This window comes from Gossypium hirsutum, chromosome D12, assembly GCF_007990345.1.
Source record: "Gossypium hirsutum isolate 1008001.06 chromosome D12, Gossypium_hirsutum_v2.1, whole genome shotgun sequence".
Classification (NCBI taxonomy): Eukaryota; Viridiplantae; Streptophyta; class Magnoliopsida; order Malvales; family Malvaceae; genus Gossypium; species Gossypium hirsutum.
The window spans coordinates 53691571-53711512 of NC_053448.1; the positions used below are offsets into that span (position 1 = coordinate 53691571).

The 19942-nt window shown below is 32.1% G+C and overlaps 2 protein-coding genes across 2 annotated transcripts; one reads left to right on the forward strand and one right to left on the reverse strand.

The window, feature by feature from the left end:
* The first annotated feature begins 9741 nt into the window (after positions 1-9741).
* LOC107947620 (basic leucine zipper 43) lies at positions 9742-10611 on the forward strand. Its single transcript, XM_016882211.2, has one exon. It carries the CDS (start codon positions 9788-9790, stop codon positions 10358-10360), a length of 573 nt encoding a protein of 190 aa, XP_016737700.1. The 5' UTR covers positions 9742-9787; the 3' UTR covers positions 10361-10611.
* A 915-nt stretch (positions 10612-11526) lies between these two features.
* LOC107946562 (uncharacterized) lies at positions 11527-14156 on the reverse strand. The gene is made up of 4 exons (XM_041107155.1): positions 13752-14156; positions 12098-12201; positions 11923-11977; positions 11527-11854 (listed from the first exon to the last, which is right to left on the reverse strand). The coding sequence occupies exons 1-4, from the start codon at positions 13937-13939 to the stop codon at positions 11767-11769; spliced, it is 435 nt and encodes a 144-aa protein (XP_040963089.1). The 5' UTR covers positions 13940-14156; the 3' UTR covers positions 11527-11766.
* Between the last annotated feature and the right edge of the window lie 5786 nt (positions 14157-19942).

Below are 19942 nucleotides of genomic sequence, written 5' to 3' on the forward strand. Positions count from 1 at the left end.
CACTAAAAATTAATTATCTCACTGTAAAGAATTAGGATGATGCTTCCCTTTATTTCCTCAGAAAATAGACTCATTAAGGATTCTAAGCATATAAATTATAACTCATAATCATTTTTGTACAATTTTTAATGATTTTCCAAAGTCAGAACAGGGGAACCCGAATTCATTCTGACCTTGTCTCACAAAATCTATTATATCTCATGATTTACAATTCCATTGCTTAGACCGTTTCTTTTATAAGAAACTAGACTCAATAAGATTTAATTTCATATTTTATTCATCCTCTAATTCGATCTCTACAATTTTTGGTGATTTTTCAAAGTTAGAGTACTGCTGCTGTCCAAAACTGTTTTAGTGCATGGTGTTAATTACCATTTTTCCCCTAAACTTTCAACAATGATAATTTCATCCCTGCTCAATTAACCTCTCAATTGAGCTGATCTTTCTCAATCAACACTTTATTATATCACTTTAAACTACATTATAACCTTTGGAAATCAGAATTTCAGCAATAAACTTTAATTCCAAATTTTTTCACAATTAGGTCCTACAAATCAATTTCTATTGGAATTACCTAATAAAATAATCTCATAAGCAAATTAAAGCATCAATTTCATCCTATTTCCTCATAAAATTCCAGCACATATTCATATCAACTTTCAATATCATTCATAAAATCAAAAACTAATGAATTAAGTAATAGGACCTAGTTGTAAAAGTCTTAGAAACGCAAAAATTACGAGAAAAAGGCAAGAATTAACTCACTTGGTGCAAAAATTATGAAAAACCAGCTTGAAGAAACCCTTAGGATGTTTTTGGCTGATGAGAGTGCAGAAAATTAAAGAGAAATCTAGATAATTCCACTTTAGTCCTAACTTTTAAAGCAAATTTTGTAATATTCCAATTTTACCCTTATTTCTTCAATTCTCCTGATTTTTCTCAGCGTATGCCGCCCAAAATATCTCCTTTTGGGGTTATTTACAATTTATGTCCCTCCTCATTTCACAATTGAGCTATTTAATCCCTCTAGTAACTTTTACATTTTTTCAATTTAGTCCTTTTCACTTAATTGACTACCCAAACATTAATATTTTCTAACGAAATTTTAATACCATATTACTAACACTTCATAAATATTTATAAAAATATTTTTGACTCGGTTTTACGAGATCGAAGTCTCGATATCTTATTTTTACCTAATTCCTTCAATAATTTCTTTTTCTAACTAACCACTTAATCAGTAAAATTTTTCTATCGATATTTTCGTACGATTTTTCCTATCATATCAATATTCATGCAAAAATATTAAAATAAATTTCTCTTTAAATCAAATTTGTGGTTACGAAACCACTATTCCGAGAATTTTGAATTTGGGCCATTACAATGAGGCTCGGGCAAAGTTGCGACGGCTCGCGCAATAAGGCATTGTGAGGGAGTATATGTAGGAGTTTAGCGAACTCATGCTTCAAATATCAGATATGGGTGAGAAAAAGGCATTCTTTTCTTTATGAATGAGTTGAAACCATGGGCGAAGTAAGAGTTGCAATGCCGATGAGTCCAAGAGCTTACCAAGGCCATGTTTATGGCAGTATCGTTTATCGAATTCGGTGGGAAGAAAGACAAGCCTGAGTATTTCAAGCCCAAATTCAAATTAAAGGGCAATGGTGGGGGAGACAAATAAAGGCCCACTATGAATGGAAACGGTAAGAAGCCTTGAGACAAAAAAAAGAATGGGCCTATAAGTTACTTCCATTGTGATGGTCCACATATGATCAAGGATTGTCTGAAGAAGGCCATGCTATTTGCTATGGAAGTAAAAGAGGGGTCAGATGAGGATGATAACAATCTTGGTTTGATACTAGGAGGTGTCGAAGACAAGAAGGGTCATGGGCTGATGTTTGCTGACACCATGGTGGTCGACAGAAAATTGAATGCGCTTGTCAACACATGTGCGTCTGATTTGTTCATGTTCGAGGAGGCTACTCGTAAACTTAGTCTCAGGATTGAATATAACTCAGGCCGAATCAAAACGGTGAATTCAGAAAATGTTTCAATCAAGGGGGTTGCAAAAGGAGTGGATTTCCAACTTGGTGATTGGACCGGTAAGGCATCCATTAAGGTAATACCACTTGATGACTATGGTTTTGTGGTTGGATTAAGTTTTCTTGACCGGGTTAATGCGTCTATTGTTCTTTCTGGTAATTACATGGTGATTTCGGATTCGAACCATCAATGTATGGTGAGAAGGACAAGGAAATGAAGCATGAAAGGAAAGACCTTGTCGGTAATCCAATTTGCTAAGGGAGTACTAGAGATGAAGTCTCCTACTTAGCCACCTTGAAGATCGAGGAAACTGTTAAGTCCGTTGGTGAGATCTTGAAAGAAGTAGGCCAATTGTTACAGTCTTTTCAGGATGTGATGCCCGCCCAATTGCCCAAAAGTTTGCCACCCAAGAGGGATGTGGACCACAAGATCGAGTTAGTGTCCAATATTGTGCCGCCAACATGGTTCCCATATCGTATGCCTCCGCTAGAATTAGAAGAGCTGCGGGAACAATTGAAGGAGCTTTTAGATGCGGGATTCATTAGGCCATCTAAATCTCCATAAGGTGCGCTAGTATTATTTCAAAAGAAACATGATGGGTCGTTGAGAATGTGCATCGATTATCGGGATCTAAACAAGATTACTATGAAGAACAAGTACCCTATTCCTCTTATTACGGATTTGTTTGATTAGCTTGGTAGTGCGAGATGGTTTACCAAGTTGGGTTTGAGATCAAGATACCATCAAATTCGGATAGCCGAGGGGGATGAGCCAAAGACAACTTATGTGATACGGTATGATTCATTTGAGTTCCTTGTGATGCCCTTTGGACTCACGAATGCCTCAACTACATTCTGCACCCTAATAAATAAGGTACTTCAACGTTTCCTTGATCGTTTCGTGGTTGTTTACCTTGATGATATTGTGGTGTATAGTAAGTCTCTCGAGGAGCATGTGAGACACTTGAGGGAAGTGTTCCAAACTTTAAGGGAAATGAGTTGTTCATCAAAAAGGAGAAGTGCTCATTTGCCTAACAAGAAGTGTCATTCCCAGGCCACATTGTAGGAGGTGGCAAGATCCAAATGGATGAGAATAATATTCAGGCTACTGTCGAGTGGGAGCCTCCAACCAAGGTGACGGAGTTGAGATCTTTCCTTGGGTTAGCGAATTACTATCAACGCTTCGTCGAAGGCTACTCTAGAATTACTGCACCATTGACGGACATGTTGAAAAAAGAGAAGGTATGGGATTTGAATTCGCAATATGAGAGGGCCTTTAATCAATTGAAGCAAGTGATGACGAGAAAGCCCGTACTTGCTTTACTGGATTATTCGAAGCCTTATGAGGTACGCAAAGATGTATCATATTATACTATTGGGGGAGTACTGATGCAAGATGGGCATCTAATTACTTTCGAGAGTCAAAAGCTTAATGAGACGGAGTGGAGGTACACGGTCCAAGAAAAGGAGATGACCACTGTGGTGCATTGCTTGCGCATTTGGAGACATTATTTACTGGGTTCCAGGTTTGTGGCCCTTACCGATAATGTTGCCAGCAGTTATTTTCTAACCCAAAAAAAGTTGTATCCCAAACAAGCTCGTTGGCAGGTTTTCTTAGCTGAGTTTGATTTCACAATGGAGCATAAACCGGGGAGTGCCAACATTGTGGCTGATGCACTTAGCTGAAAGATGGAGTTTACGGTAATCAGCCAACCTGATGGTTTCTTATTGGAACACATTCGAGAGGGATTATCTCATGACCCCACAACCAAAAATTTGATTGAGCTTGCCAATGAGGGGAAAATGGGGAGATTTTGGCTTGATGAGGAGCTGTTATACACTTATGGGCATCGCTTTTATGTGCCTTATTATGGGAAATTGCGTTAAAGAAATAATGGAGTGTCATGACTCAAGATGGGTGGGCCATTCAGGGATGCACCGTATCTTGTTTCTTTTGGAGGATCGTTACTATTGACCTCACATGGGTGATGATGTGAAGACCTGTGTGAAAACTTATGTAGTATGCCAACAAAACAAGGTCGAGTTAAAGACTTCGGCCATTTGCTATAACCCTTGCCCATTCCGGAAAGACCATGGGAGAGTGTATCCATAGATTTTATTCTTGGTTTGCCTAAGTCTGATGGGTTTGCAAGTATTCTTGTTGTGGTGGACAGGTTTTTAAAGTACGTGACGTTTATTCTAGCTACCAAATAGTGCCCTACTGAGGAGGCAACCTGTTTATTCCTTAGACACGTGGTGAAATATTAGGGAGTGCTACTGTCTATTATTAATACTCGAGATGGGCGTTTCACGGGTTAGTTCTGGACAGAGTTGTTTAAGTCAATGGACTTGGACTTGAACTTTTCCATGAGAATGAATCTACAAATCGATAGGCAAAGCGAATGAGTGAATGCATTGTTGGAGACATATCTTCGGCACTATATGAGTGCCATACAAATGGATTGGCAAAGGTTGTTGGATGTGGCCCAATTTTCATACAACTTGCAGTGAAGTGGGGACACGAATCAAAGTCCATTCAAGATAGTGACGGGCCAACATCCACTCACACCTAACGTTGTTGTGACCTGTTATACATGACCAAATCTGGCAGCTTATCAATTTGCAAAGGATTGACAAGAGAAGAATGACTTGGCTGGAGCTTTGTTTACACAAGACAAGTAAGCGCAACAAGAAGTGGGCCGATTAGAATCGAAGAGATGTGCAATTTCAGGTGGGTGATTTAGTCCTTGCCAAACTACACTTGATTTTGCAATATAAGGGTTTGCACAAAGGGCTTGTGCGAAGGTATGAGGGGTCGTTTCGAGTTGTGAAGAGAGTAGGCAAGGTGGCCTACAAGCTTGAGCTGCTAGCAAAGCTCAAAGTCCACCTTGTGTTTCACGTAAGCATACTTAAGCCATTTCATGGGGATCAAGAAGATCCCCAAATTATAAAGATAGAGACTATTAAAATGATGAAATTACATTTTTACTATCGTAAAAATTACAATTTAATTTCGACCTCCTATTTTTTTTTTACTTTACCCCGATCTATGTATATGTAAACCAGTTGTATAAGTTCCATCAAGTCTAATTTCTTGAGTTAGTTTGATGGAACAAGCAAACAAAAACTAATTGCAATTTACGATCCCTTACACTTTAACTTTCCAGAGTTGTAAGTATTTATGCAAAGGATTTTGGCCACGGAAATTTATCTTATTTGGATTTTTTATTTTTCTCAAAATATTTATAGAAATATAATATCTCAAATTTATAAAAAATAATGTAAAATTAAATATATTCGAAACATACATGTATTCATATTCTAGACTTATCAAATTTTAATCAAATAAAATGATATTTACCTTCTTCTTCTTTTTTTCATATTTAAATAGAAACAAACACGTTTCTTATCTCTTAAAGCCTATATTGTGAAAAAGTGATAAACTGACGATGGTTGTGAAAGAGGAAATGTGGGGGGCAATTTAAGTAAAAGGTGGAGTAGAAAATGATAAAGTGTAAAGAGAATACAAGGGGCCAAACCCTAAAAATAATTAATTGCCATTTTCATATCTTGTAAAACATTATTGCCGAAAGTTATTTTGAGGAATTGATATTCTCTCACATCAAATTTTCAACTTTTGGATGAAAACAATGACATCAATCCAAAATACTTTTTTAATTTTTGTATATAAAATATATTCATTCAAATAATTTTTTTTGAAGAGAGTAAGAGCCCATAATTAATAATAAGATAAGTAAAAACGGTTGAAAAGATTAAGGACGCACTTTAATCAAGAGTGATTGTTAACAAATAGAGAAAAAAAATTAATAGAGTAGATAAAGGAAAATGGTGCTATTATTGATTTACGAAAGTGAGTAATACGTGAATGAATCTTTGACAGATCTTGATATTCAAAATTTTAAGAATTTTTTTTCTAAAAACACGTACCAAGTTGAAGGGTTGCCAAGCTCATTAGATTCTCAATAAATTGTGATGAGTAGGTAAACATCAAAGATTTGATTCATCTTAAAACCAAGGCTAGAATCGAGGTATAGGAAGTGGTTATTTTATAGTTATGTGCGTAATCTTTTCAAGAGGATTACAAAACCATATGATTTTCACATTCTACATTAAGGTGTAAATAGTGAAATTATGTTGAATGTTGGTTGAAGGTGATTATTTCTTCTCTAAACATTTTATTGACAAAGAATAAAAAAAATATAAAAGATTGTATTTGTGAGGATTTTGAGTTAATTTTTTGGTGACAGATGGTAGGATAAGGGATTAATTACCATATAAAAAAACAATTGTATGAGATCTTATATCTTTAAAGCCTATTCGTGTATGCATTATGTGATACTAATAAACAAAAAAAATCAGAGTGATGAGATGTTAGAGAGTTTAATTATTATCTGTTGGAAGAGGGAAGTTGTTGAATTTATTAATGGAAGGATGATAATTGCTCCTTGGTGCACTATGGACCAAGTGGTGATATATGTTGTTTCATTTTATTTTATGAGGCAAAGATTATAGGAAAGTTGGTGCGGAGGGATCCAACATATTGCATTGCTAAACTCCACCAATTTTTGTAGCTAAAATTTTATGAAAAGAGGCAATGATAGAAAAATATTTCGAATGATCCGGAGGGAATCGAAGTTGCTTTGAGACTCAAAGAAGCTTGATCCAATTTTCTTTAGAAATAGACTGCTTGGAATTGCTTTCTTCATCTGAAAAAACAAATTGAAGACTAAATGTAATAAAATTAATCAAGAATCGAAAATAAGGTGGAGTTGTGGAATAGAAAGATAGGTGTTCAATTGGACCTTCCAACAAAAATTTCTCGGCAAAAGTTAATAGCTTTAATCAATCCTCCAAGAACACGTTTTTAACAACCTAGAGTTTGAAGAACTTCCTCGAAAACCTTAAATAAGACCAAGTAAAAAGAATCCTCTGAATAAAAACAAAAATTGAATATTGCAAAATAAATTGAATAATCAAAATAGTCTCACATAATGAATAATGAAAGTACCGTGCTACAAATTGAATGAAAAACAAACTTTTAATTTGGTTAATTAAGAAATAATTCTAATTTAACTAAACCTTCTTGAAAAATAAGAAACATGAAAACTTTTAAAGAAGTTAAAACACTTTAAAATATCCTAAATTTAAAAAAATCAAATACAAAAAGATATTTAAATTAATAAATACAATATTAGGCTTATATATAATAAATTTAGACAATAAAAATAAGCCCAATATGGTTTAAACATGAATCCAAAATCCAAAACTCATAATTCCCGTAATAATTTTGTCCACAAAATTCTACTCACACAATCTTTACTAAAACGACCATAACTTGAAATCTCAAACTCGAAATAAAGTGATTCAAAGTGAGTTTTGAAGCTAAGAGATAGATTTTTCATTGGTTAGAAGACATCTTGGCCCAAAAATGTCTAGATCCCGTCCAAAAATTCATCACAAGTTGATTGATTTTCTAGAATTGAAAATTTGCAGCTTCGATAAATTGAAGTTAATAAATTTCATCCATCCGTGCATGTATCAGCCAAAAAGTAATATATGATTTCATAAAATTTTAAAAACAAAAAAAAATGTTAACTTTAATTTTTAGATATTTTGATATAACAAATAATTCTTAAATTCCCTTGCTTAAATTTGCAAATATTAATTCGTTTACACTTAAAATTATTTTTCAAGTGTTTGAAAACACAATAACTTAGTTTTTAAATGTCTTGGACAATTTTCAAAACTTCCAAGTCTTTTAAAAAGGTTTCTAAGCCAAACTATATAGTTTTCCAATCTCAAAGACATAAAACTATTTTTTTGGGTCTAAAGTCTCGAAACATTCCTTCAAAGCTTTGAGACTTGTTCTTGATGTCTCGAGACATCCCTTCAAGGTCTTGAGACATTGTGTTTTTTAATGGCCATTTTTCAATAATATCTCGAGACATTACCATGCATTTGTATTAAATGCACAAAATTAATGTCTCCAACAACCAAGAGCTCCCTCCAATGGCTCTAAATGTACCCAAATAAATGAAAGGGTATAAATATGATTCAAAAACACTCAATTGAAGACAAGAAACAAGTTTAGAAAGTTCAAAGAAAAAAAATCGAAATCTTTCATTGTTATACTCCTATTTCTTGTAAAAACACTACATGTTGGTTCATTTATATATTAACAATATCTCAAGACTTTACTTTACATTTTGCATTAAATGTACGAAATTAATGTCTCCCGTAATTAGAAACTCCTTCCAATAACTTCCAAATATTCAAATGAATGAGATAATATAAACATGATTAAAAAACAATCAAATGAAGCCAAGAAATAAGTCCAGAAAGATGAAAGAAAAGAAAAATCCAAATCTTTCATTGTAAAACACTTGTGGGTTTATTTATATATCATTCTTTTAAGAGATTGTTTGTTTTAGTAAGAGCAAATCCTTATACATCAACCTTTGAGAGATTCTTATTCTTTATTAATTTTATTTCTCAAATTGTGAGAGTTTATATAAGGTTTAGGGTAGAAAATTTTAAGGAGAAATGATGCTATCTTACCAAGTTAAAAGATAAGAGATTGTGTAAAGATTATATATTATCCTAAAAATGTACCAATCATCATTCAGTTGAAAAAAAAATTAATTGTAATAAGCTAAAGTAGTGGAGGTAGATATTTAAAACTAAACCGCTATAAATTTTTGTGTTCATTTTCTTGAATTTATTTTTCTAATTTTTTAAAACATCAATTTACTACACCCTTGGTGTATATTGAAGATAACAAAAACTCTTGAGTTAAAAATAGTTTTTTTTAGTAATCTAACACTAATAAAAAATATATTTTTTAATACTAAATATGTAGCTACATTTATCTCTGGATAGTAATTTGAATCTCAACATTTACAGTTCCTTCACTTATTCCTAAGTTAAGATTTTTTTTTGGTTAAAAAATTATATATTTCGGTACTAAAATTATGACTCATCATAATTATATATAAAATTAATCTAATGATTTTTGTATGAATTTTATTTATTTATTAAAAGGTTATATATTTTATATTAAGTAAAATTTACACATTTTTATTTACAATTAGTTATTTTAATTAGTTAATATGTAATGAACATAAATTAAATTAATATATTTGTATGTATCATTATTATATATATATATATAAGAATTTGTGTTTAATTTTTTTGTCAATTAATTATTTGAATAGATAATATTTTAATTTAAACAAAAATGACATTCACGTGTTTCATAAATTTATAAATTATTTTGTCAAATATTGATCATATTTCTATTATTACCTTAATTATTTAGAATACACATTTATCCAAAGGGAAGAATAGCAACAAATGTAATATATAATACTTTTTTTATCTTTCTTTAAATTCTAATATGCCAACCAACCCTATAAGCATCATTAATGAATTACAAGACAATGAAAGGTAGCTTGATTTTCTCAACAAAACATGGATTAAAAAGGAGTAAAGTAATGCTTGTTTGTTCGAGTTTTATGAATGGAAAAAATAAATAATGGAACATTTGGGTTCCACCTAACTCGATTTTAATATTAATTGAAGTTTGATGTGATTGCCGGATATGGAATAAAAAAATAATGCTTGCACAACAAGAAATCCCCTGTTAGATTGCTAATCCTCGACTATAAAACCTTGAATCCATCTTCAAGTTTCTTTCTCTCAGCCACCTTAAATCTTGAATCCAAATGGAAGTGCCTGGATTTGATGTTGATGGTGATCCTCAACCCCATGGTCATGGAAGCCTGATTCAAAGCTTGTTTGCTTTCTGTCCTTCACAGAAAGCATTAACAACCTCTGCAACTCACATAAACATGGAGTCCTGGGATGGAAACTCGTCATCTTCTCAACATCCCGATTCAGGTATTTTCTCCCACAGATTATCACCCAACACTCAAATCCATCTTTTCTCACCCAACCCCAGCAATGAAGATGAGGGCAGAATGTGTCAAGCAAGCATTGTGGTGGATGAAAAGAGGCTGAGGAGAATGATATCCAACAGGGAATCTGCAAGGAGATCCAGGATGAGAAAGAAGCAGCAAATCGAAGAGCTGCAATCACAGGTTAATCAACTTCAAACAATTAATCGTCAGCTTTCGCAAAAGTTGATCAATCTGTTGGAAAACAATCATGAGATCCTCCAAGAAAATGCTCAGCTCAAAGAGAAAGTTTCTACTCTTCATATGGTGCTTTCTGATGTGTTTGCACCTCTCAGGAATTCGGATGATTCCTCCTCCATGAAACCTAAATCAGCTTCTTAGAGATGCTAACATCTAAATTGGGGTGTATTTATACATATATATATAACAACTTGTGAGGTTAAAATGGATGATGAACTAGTTTTGGAGCAGTCCCATGGCTCTGGGTTGGTGCTTTTGTTAATGTAACTTTATGTAAAGAAATCATTACAGGCTTCAATGGACTACATGTATAAGACACACACACATATATATGTATATCAAACTATACGTGTAATAAATTCTTCAGATAGCATATGTCGAACTTTACAGTATTCATCAGGATTAAACTCCATTAAAGCAGTTTGAATGTTCAATACCTGAACATCAGCCAAAATTCAGGCATTTGCAAATATCCAAATCAGCATTATTTTTTTAAAAGAAAAAAAATCAGCACTATTCATTCCCATCCTTAATGCTACATGGGATTTTAACCAAGTTCTACGGGTTTGTTCCGTGATGAATTAATTAGATGTTTAAAGGTCGATGGAACATTTGCCTTAAGTTACTTCCCTACAAAACATACATGTTTTTTGTGTTTTTTGGAGGTTGTGTCCTTGTTCTTTTGGGTTCTGATTGGACATACAATTCTAATCTAATTAAAACCATCATTGTATTTTTAAGTCAAATCTTATAGCATAAAAGTGTCTATTGATGCCAATGGGATCTTTTGGAAAATGCCAAACACAGAAATTTTAAAATTTAATAGTGGTTAAAATTTTCATTTTTACCAAAATTTTAAGAAAATTTTTAAAGGAGCTTTGAGTAACTAAAATTTCATCTAAAGATGTAGTTTTTCAAATTTCTTTTCTTTTAATATATGTAGTCTCACAATAAAAAAAACATTGACTTTAAAGTGGAGTAATTTTTATTTAATTTCGATATATATTTTTATATTATTTATTTTCAATATAATTATTTTTTTATCACTATGTTTGAACTTATTAAATTTCACTAACCTAAATTTTTGTTAAAAAATTATTTATTCAAACGAAATGCTAGGAGAATTTTTGATAACCCTCACCACAAGCTTGATTTTTGTTTATATGAATAGTTTTATAAAGTAAATTTAAATAAAAATATTTTTATTTTTATTTTTATTATTAAATAGTGATTTAGTCAGTCAGGTAAGAACAAGATCTGACCCAATCCAAATGAGCAGAGAATCCAATCCTTTCACCAAATCCGTCTCCAGAAATAATTGCTTGATGTATTGACATAATTGATGCTATTTGTTACACAGGAATTGAAAATAAAAGAAATTTGTTAACAAAACATTGACAAATTGTAAAAGATTCCTGCTCTATTACTTCAAAAAAGAGTTTGTGGTCTACATAATGCCTTTTTTGCATATGGTAGCATATTTGAGAGAATGCCATCAATTTTGATATCAGCCATTCTTCTTAAGTGGGAGTTTCCCGTTTGAGATGTTATTTCAAGGCCTCGGCATTTGAACCACCATTGTTCAGATCCTTGAATGCATTCATCGGATCTGCAAATGATCGAGTGCAAGGCCACCTATAGACAAAGTTGTTCAGCGCCAGCCATTTTCTATGCTATTCATGTTGAAGGAAATTTGATCGTACCTGCTTGATAATATGGTCTCACCATCTATTGTTGTTTTCTCATCAAAAACGTTGCCTGAAAGAACAAAACATTAGGAATTGCTTTCAACTTGTTGTTAACTTGGAAGACATTCGGGATGGGTAAATATATTATGTAAAGTTCAAAGCCAAACAAAATAGGAGCAGCAATGTATACCTCCGTAAAAGTTATTCTTAGAGAAATATTTTGCCATCAACCGACGGGCGTAGTCAGCCTCAAATTTCTTGTACTTCTCAATGTTTTCCGGATTATCAAGAACCCTAACCAAAATAGGAGTACATCAAGTGATAGGATCACAGTGATATCCCAAGCTCAAAATAGGATCACTCTTTTAACTGTGCACTTCATGATTCGAGTTATTCATATATGAACAATGCTGTGCTTTGGGGAGAAATGATCAACTTAAAAATAGTGCCAAACTAATGATTCATTAGAGTAAAGATGGTTATATACCCATACCACCCTCATAACTCATAGTTGCTCAATGTCATGCAATCGTTGGTGACTAGACATGTCAATAAATGCTAAGCAATTCAACGAACTACATTCGAGTTGGATACAGGTATGTCTGACATGGATATGTTCAATGGTTTTCAATTTTTTTCATGTACTTGGAGGATACATTGGAAGATCGTATCCCCATATCTATATATGAACATGTGTTGGATGCAGTGCTGGACATGGATACTTCAGAAAACATAAGGAGTCGGAAGTAACAACAAAGTCATAGAACAAAAAAAACCAAAACCCAAAATACTAAAATGATCAGCAATGTATTGTCCACTTGTTTGTCATCTACCAAGAATGTCAATAACAGAATAACATAATTTAAACAAATAATACCCTTAAATGACTTCTCAAGACTTTCAGATTAAAACTAACAATCTATACCACATACAAATTAAAACCTTGTTTAAGCAAGAGCAGAATCGTGATTAAGAAAGCTAATGAAATAACAATATGAGAGATGCAAAACCATTCCAATTAGCTTTTCCTGAACGTGAGAACATATGCTTTTCCATTTAAAACACATGATCCAGAAAAAAAGGACAGGATCAAAATAATTATATTAGAAAGTTGGAAACTATAACATATAAAATAGAAAACCATTTTAGACCATTATTTTCCGAATAAGACAGTAAGCTTTTCGTTTCACAAAGAGTCATATAACTGCAGAGAAACAGCTATGTCAACTGTTTTAGGAAATTCTTCTTCCATACTAATGGATTACCGAATAATCATCCAAGAATGTTGTTCTTCTAATGACTACAGTATTATACAACATCCTCCAGAAGTATGGAAACAGATCCGAAATGTATAAAATGCCATTAATCCGACTGTGGATCAAGCTATTATTGCAAAAATGAACCAAAAACAAGAAATTTTTTCTCTGGTTTACAAAAACTAAAATTCTTGATTAGACTTTTACCTTTATAAGTGTGTGTGTGTGTGTCTGTGTGTGTGTGTTTGTGTGTATAATTTTAGGGTTAAAAACAGTTCAAATAAACAGGGTGCTATTGGTCGATAACAGCCAATTACTAGCCTAAAGTTTATGCTTTTTCCTTCACAATCATTCCTTTACATGAAATTACTGTACAGAACTGGGTTAAATCAACGTCACATGCTTTAAAGAGATATTAAGCAATAACTTTCAAGTGGCTCGAAGGAAGAAGGGTGCTCAATGGAATTGTATCTAAAATTTGAAAGTTGAAAAGACAAACTGAACCAAAAATGGCAAATGTAAGTATTTCTCTGAAAAAAAAACTGATGAGAACTTCAAATGTAAAAAGAGTAGAAAAAACCAACTCACGCAAAATGGTTAGCAATTTGAGGCTTTTGGTCATCGACATTGAGCGTTCCATTTTCGGCGGTAGCAACAACCTGGGCCTGCGGTGGTAGAAGAGCGGTGGCAAGAGTGACGGAGGACTCAGAATGGGAAGCGGAGATTGAAGGAGGTGATGGCGCAGGTGGAGAAGATGGTAGACTCGCCATCGCCATAGAGATTTGGGCTTCTCTTTTGCTGAGTTTCTATCGAGTCTCTACTCCCGACTGACAAATCTCCTTCCTCACAAGGAATAGGGTTCGGTTTGAAGAAAAGAAAAAAAAAAAACCCCTTAGAATTCAATTGGGTCACGGTCGTCCGACAAGCCGGTTTCAATAACACCTTTCTGGTACATATTTGAGTAAAATTTTTAGATAAACTATAAAAATAGCCACCTTAGTTTATTTTTGTTTTAATGATTTAAAATTTTTATTTTTAATAAATAAAATATGAAAATTAAGAATAAAAATTAAAGTCAATAAATTTCAAATTTTAAGAAAGTTAACCTCTTTTGATGAACAAACACCGATAAAGTAATGATTTTTAATCAATCCTTTCAATTCACAATAATTAAGTCAAAGTTATATAAACAACGTTGTCAACAATTATTGAAGATTTGAAGTAAAAATAAGAAAGAACTCCTTTAGAGTAATTTTGTTAATAACTCCAAAATTAATAATGGTAAAATTATTCGGGTAAGAAAGAACTCCTTTAGGGAGTTGGTAGAGTTCGGTTTCTATAAAATAAAAAATTTTGATTTATAAAATTTTAAATTAGTAATTATAAAATTACACTTTAATTCTAAAAAATTAATTTAATCATTTAAAAATTATAAAGATATAAACCATTAAAATAATAAAATTATATTTTTATTATCGTAAAAATATATAATTTAATTTCGACCCAAACAAAAATTCTAGCTCCGCCATTGGATATAATATATATAGTGGCTATAAACTATAATATCACACACACTTACATATACACATATAAGACTTCATAAATATATTATTGGACTTATATATAATTGATTTTAAGTCTTAGAATTGAATTGAATATAATTTAAAAGCTAAATAAAGTCTAAAACTAATAATTCTAGTAGTAACCATGTTCAGAATTCTCAGCTTGCGCAATTTTACTAAAACGATCTTATCTTGAGCCCCAAAACTCAAAAAAAAAGAGATTTAAAATGCATTTTAAAGTTAAAAGATGTCTGCTAAAAGATATCTCGACCTAAAAATGTGTGGATCATATTCAAAAATACGTTATAAATCTATTGATTTTTTAAACTTTAAATCCTAAACTTTAAAATTGACAATTTTAGTGAAATAAATTTTATAAATTTCAACCCACTCGTGCGCATAATTTAGGTCACTTCATCATCTGCTTGTAGCAAGTTTTGTTGCCAGTTAAACCTATGGGACGCCATTCCAGCAACATAATAAAACAAAGTTAATGAGAATGAAATGAATTAGACAAAGTAATTGGCACCCAAAACCCTTTGGGACTTCCATCACAAGACCATCTTCTTGCTGTATAATTATCTATCTAATGGAATAAACATCTTCCTACTTAAAAGAGAGGCCTAAGGAAAATGGGTTTAGCTTATGCAGTACTTTTAGCATAAAAGGCTTTGCCATTTTCTACTTAGATGGAGTGCGTAGAACAATGCTAATACTCCTCCCATGCTTCTAAGAAGCTTTCCTTTTTAGAGCAGCGGGCTCTTCCATCTTGTAAAGGCCATGTCTTTCTGCCTATATAATCCCTGAAGTTCTCAGCATCATCAAGGGTCACGCCATTTAGGCCTTTTCTTTCTAAGCATTGAATCCTGATATTGTTAAACTTGAATAACTCCTTAACAGAAAAACATGAGCTAAATTTGTAACGGTTGATGTTTTAGCAAGGTAATATTTAAATATAGGGCGAGTTTGAATGGCCGGTGTATTTATCTTCGGTGAGGTTAAAAACAGCGGTGGCAGTGAGATTAGTTAATGTAGTGGCGAGATTGGATGCTGTAGCGGTGAGATTAGAAACAATGGTAGAGTGTGTGTTTGGATTCAAACGTAGCTATAGCGGTGAGGTGAGAATAAAAAATGACTATTAAGAACATCAGATTAGAATAGATATATAATAGAATTTTTTAAAATTATTTTACTTTTTTAAAATTATTAAAATATGTGAATTTATAAATTCATTTAATAAAATATTAAAATGTATCTTCCAATATTTTAATGAATTATATAATCAATTTAAATTATTTATTAGATAAAATGATAATTATTTTTAATTTTTTATAGTTAAATATTTTTTTATAACAATGATAAATATTATTTTCACAAATAGTAACATTATTCTTTGATCAAATTTTGAAGTATCTAAACGGATGATTTTTAATAAAAAAATATAGTAACATAAGACATAACAAGTTTCATTATTACTAGAAATTAAGTTATGATACAAAATGTTTTTACAAATATGGATTCATTAAACTAGTTGCAATGGTTTTCCTTAACATTGTGATTTCAAGGTTACTTTCTCTGTTAGAAGAACTCGATTCACCTTTATCAAAATGGCCTGAAGAGACTGGCATGTCGGGTATATTCTCAAATTGTCGAAAATTCTCATCATTTGACCAAGCGTGTCTTCGAATGTAATTATGCAAAACCATTGTTGCAATAACTATTAAAATTTGCTTGTTGAATGAATAACTTGGAATATCTCTTAATATTGGCCATTTTTTTCCACACTCCAAATGTTCGTTCAATCAAAGAGCGTAACAAAGAATATGCATGATTAAAGATTTCTTTTTTTTCCAGATACTTGATGATTACCTCAATCAAGTAAATGATATCGTTCCCCCCTGTATGGACCTAGAAAACTAGCCATTTGTAGATATCCTGAATCTACAAGATAATATTTTCCTACAAAAAAGTAAAACATAATATCAAGTTTAAAAATAAATTAAAAATTTTAATATTTTTATGTAAAAATTAATTAAAAAATTAAAGTTCAACCTGGTGGAAGGTGTGGAAACTTTAACTCTTGTTTTCTAAGTGCTTGCAAAAAAATTCTACTATCATGTGTTATTCCTTCCCAACCAGGAAATGTAAAAATAAAGCACATGTTGAAGTCACAAACTGCCATAATATTTTGAGTTGGTTCACATTTCCGTCTGATATAAGATATTTGACAAGAAGGTGAAATGCATGCTTTTATGTGTGTTCCATCTATGGCCCTAATACAATCATTTAAAATAAATACAAGTAATGAGATAAAAGTTAGAACTAATTTATCTTTTAAAAATATAAAGATTGTGTAAATTTTACCTTAAAGTGAGGCCAATATCTTGTATCATGTCGAATATGGTTCGGTACTTCCTCGAATTGAACTTCAGTGGGTTTAATCGTGTCTATTCCCATTCGAGTAAATATATGCAACATATCAGTAAAAATTTCGACTAACAGTTTCCCTAGATCGTTGAAATCGCTCTGTTGCTTTTGAATTTGATTCTCTATTTCCAAGAATGTACAATGATAATGCTAACTTCTCCATCGCCGATACTTTCCCATTCTTTAAGCCATAATTTGTTTGCAAATCATGCAACAAGCTGTGAAATATATTTTTTGGCATCCTAAAACTATTCATGCAACGATCATCGTGCCCGTTTAATACTTTTTCCACCCACATTTGACCTGTATAATTTGAATCCATATGCGGTTGCATAGTGAAATAAGTTTCATGGTGTACCAATACACTGCTTAACACATATTCTTCCTCTTCATGATAATTGTTGTCCTCAACTTGGGTAACAATTGTGGCTATTCTTCGTTGAGCTTCTTCACTTAATTCAGGGGTATCATAATTCATATCAAAACTATTATACATATTGTTAAATTCTTCCATAACCTGAAAAAGTAATCAAATGAAAATAAATTCTTTAAAATCTCGTGACATTCTATACAACACAGAAACTTGATTAAAAGCATAGCATAAAAATACCATACATTAGTTTTACATATAAAAAAGTAGTATAGTTATATTACAATAATAATTCTAAGGAGCTTATGGTGGAGGTGGTTGATGGTATGGTTGGAAGGGAAATGAGGATGTTGCTACCAAGGATGAAAATAATGCAATTGGATTTTGTTCAGCATAGTCACGTCGAAGCCACCAAACCCTATCATCTGGATCTAAGTTCAAAAACACTTCCCGTTTCACTGGTATTTGGAACATTTTGGTGGCAAAATAGTACAGTTCATCTTTTTTTTGAATTTCATCTCCCAAAGCACGCAAAGTATCCATTGCATTTGAAATAGTATTATTGAGAGTGAGGAAAAATAATTTCATTCACTGACTTCCTTGGACTAGACATACTCTCACACAATTTCTCAATCTGAGTAGTTAATGTATTTCTTGATGATTTTCTACTTGAAGTTGATTTTTTTCTTTTACCGTGTACAGCCCCAAGTGTTTGCTTTCTTCGATTAAGAATTTCATGAGAAGGGTTTGATGGTACCTCATCAGGAGGAATACCTTCATTCTCGTTACTATGTTCATCTGAATCACCAAATCCCTCATTAGGTGCATCATCTTCCATAGGAACCCCACTTGGAAGAACACCAGACGAAGGTGCCCATGCGTTCTCTCCAGTGGCTACAATGCCACCAAACATTTGCCACATTAACTCATTCAATCATGGTTCAATTCCTTTCTTCTTAAATACTTTAAAATCTGGATTTTCCTACATAACATGTTAAATGTTAAATGTTATACTAAGATTTTTATAATTGTAAATTACTAATTTCAATAAACTTTATGCATTAAAATAATGATAAAGTTAATACTAACCTGTATTTTTGCAACCCACCATTCTTCGGTAGCATCGACTGTCTTTTTAGATGGACACAATCCAATACCTGTAGATTCCTTAAGCAACTCCCTCCATAACCTCCATTCTTTTTTTAATGTATCCCACTTATTTTTCAATTGAGGTTTTCCATAAATTTTTTGTGTTTTTGCTTGTAAAAGAGCAACCACATTTTCCCATCCTTTTGAGTTTAGATGAGTTGTCGGTCTATTACTAGCATTGACTTCATTCACGTAAAGTTCACAAAATATCAACATCAGCTCATCATCCCAAACAGCTTTTGTTGCTAAGGTACTATCTCCCACCACAAAATTTCGTGTCTTTACCATCTATTATTATTATTATTATTATTATTATTTTGATTTTAAATGTCAACCGACATAAAACCATAAATATATAATTAGATATAATAATATAGTTTCATAAAAAAATAAGAATAACACATCACGAATAGATGAAAGCCATAATATGAACACTAAAGAAAAAATTCTCAAAGATCTATGGTAAATAATAACGAGGATATAGAAAGGATAATTGATTATGACTATTTTTTCAAAAGTGTAAGCAAACTTGAGCAGTTGGTTTTTCTTAGCCACACTAGTCATCAAATTTTTATTTTAGTCTAAAAAAAACATGCATTTAATCACTCAAGATTATGGCATCAATAAATGCAGAATTCAATAGCCAACTATACTCAGGAACGTAATTTTTTTTCCTTTTCACAGAAGAAAATGTAATACGATCATGTTCAAATTTGAGTTAAAAGAAGCAAAAAATTCATTAAAAAAATTAAAATAAATTGAAGATATTTGTATATGACACATATAAGTATTTCAAGGTTTGAGAAAGTGACCTTAGAAGTGGGAAGGGGTGGTATAAATATATTCTATTAAAAATGGGCAAAGTTTTATTGGTTTAGTGAGAAAATGGCATGTTTAGAAATCAATCATCCCCTGTAATTAAGGCATGGGAAATTGAAGGTAGTTATGGGAAATTAAAAATAGAAAATGATGGCCAAGAAATGCATAAAACTAGTATTGGGTTCCATTTGCATCAACTTATTCAGGAAAACTACAAATCTAAAAACTGTAATATGTTTGAGTTTGCTATCCTTTCTCCCAAACAATATACAAATCAGGATCATGTGCGTTAAAGATGAAGCTGACAGTTACAAATATTTACTAGCAAAAAAAGCCATGGAATAATGCAAATCCATCAGTTAATTTAATTAGCTCTTTCTAATTCATTAAGCAAACTTTTTGTTTAATATAGTAACCACATGGAACAAGTCCCCAGTCGCGAAAAAAGAAAA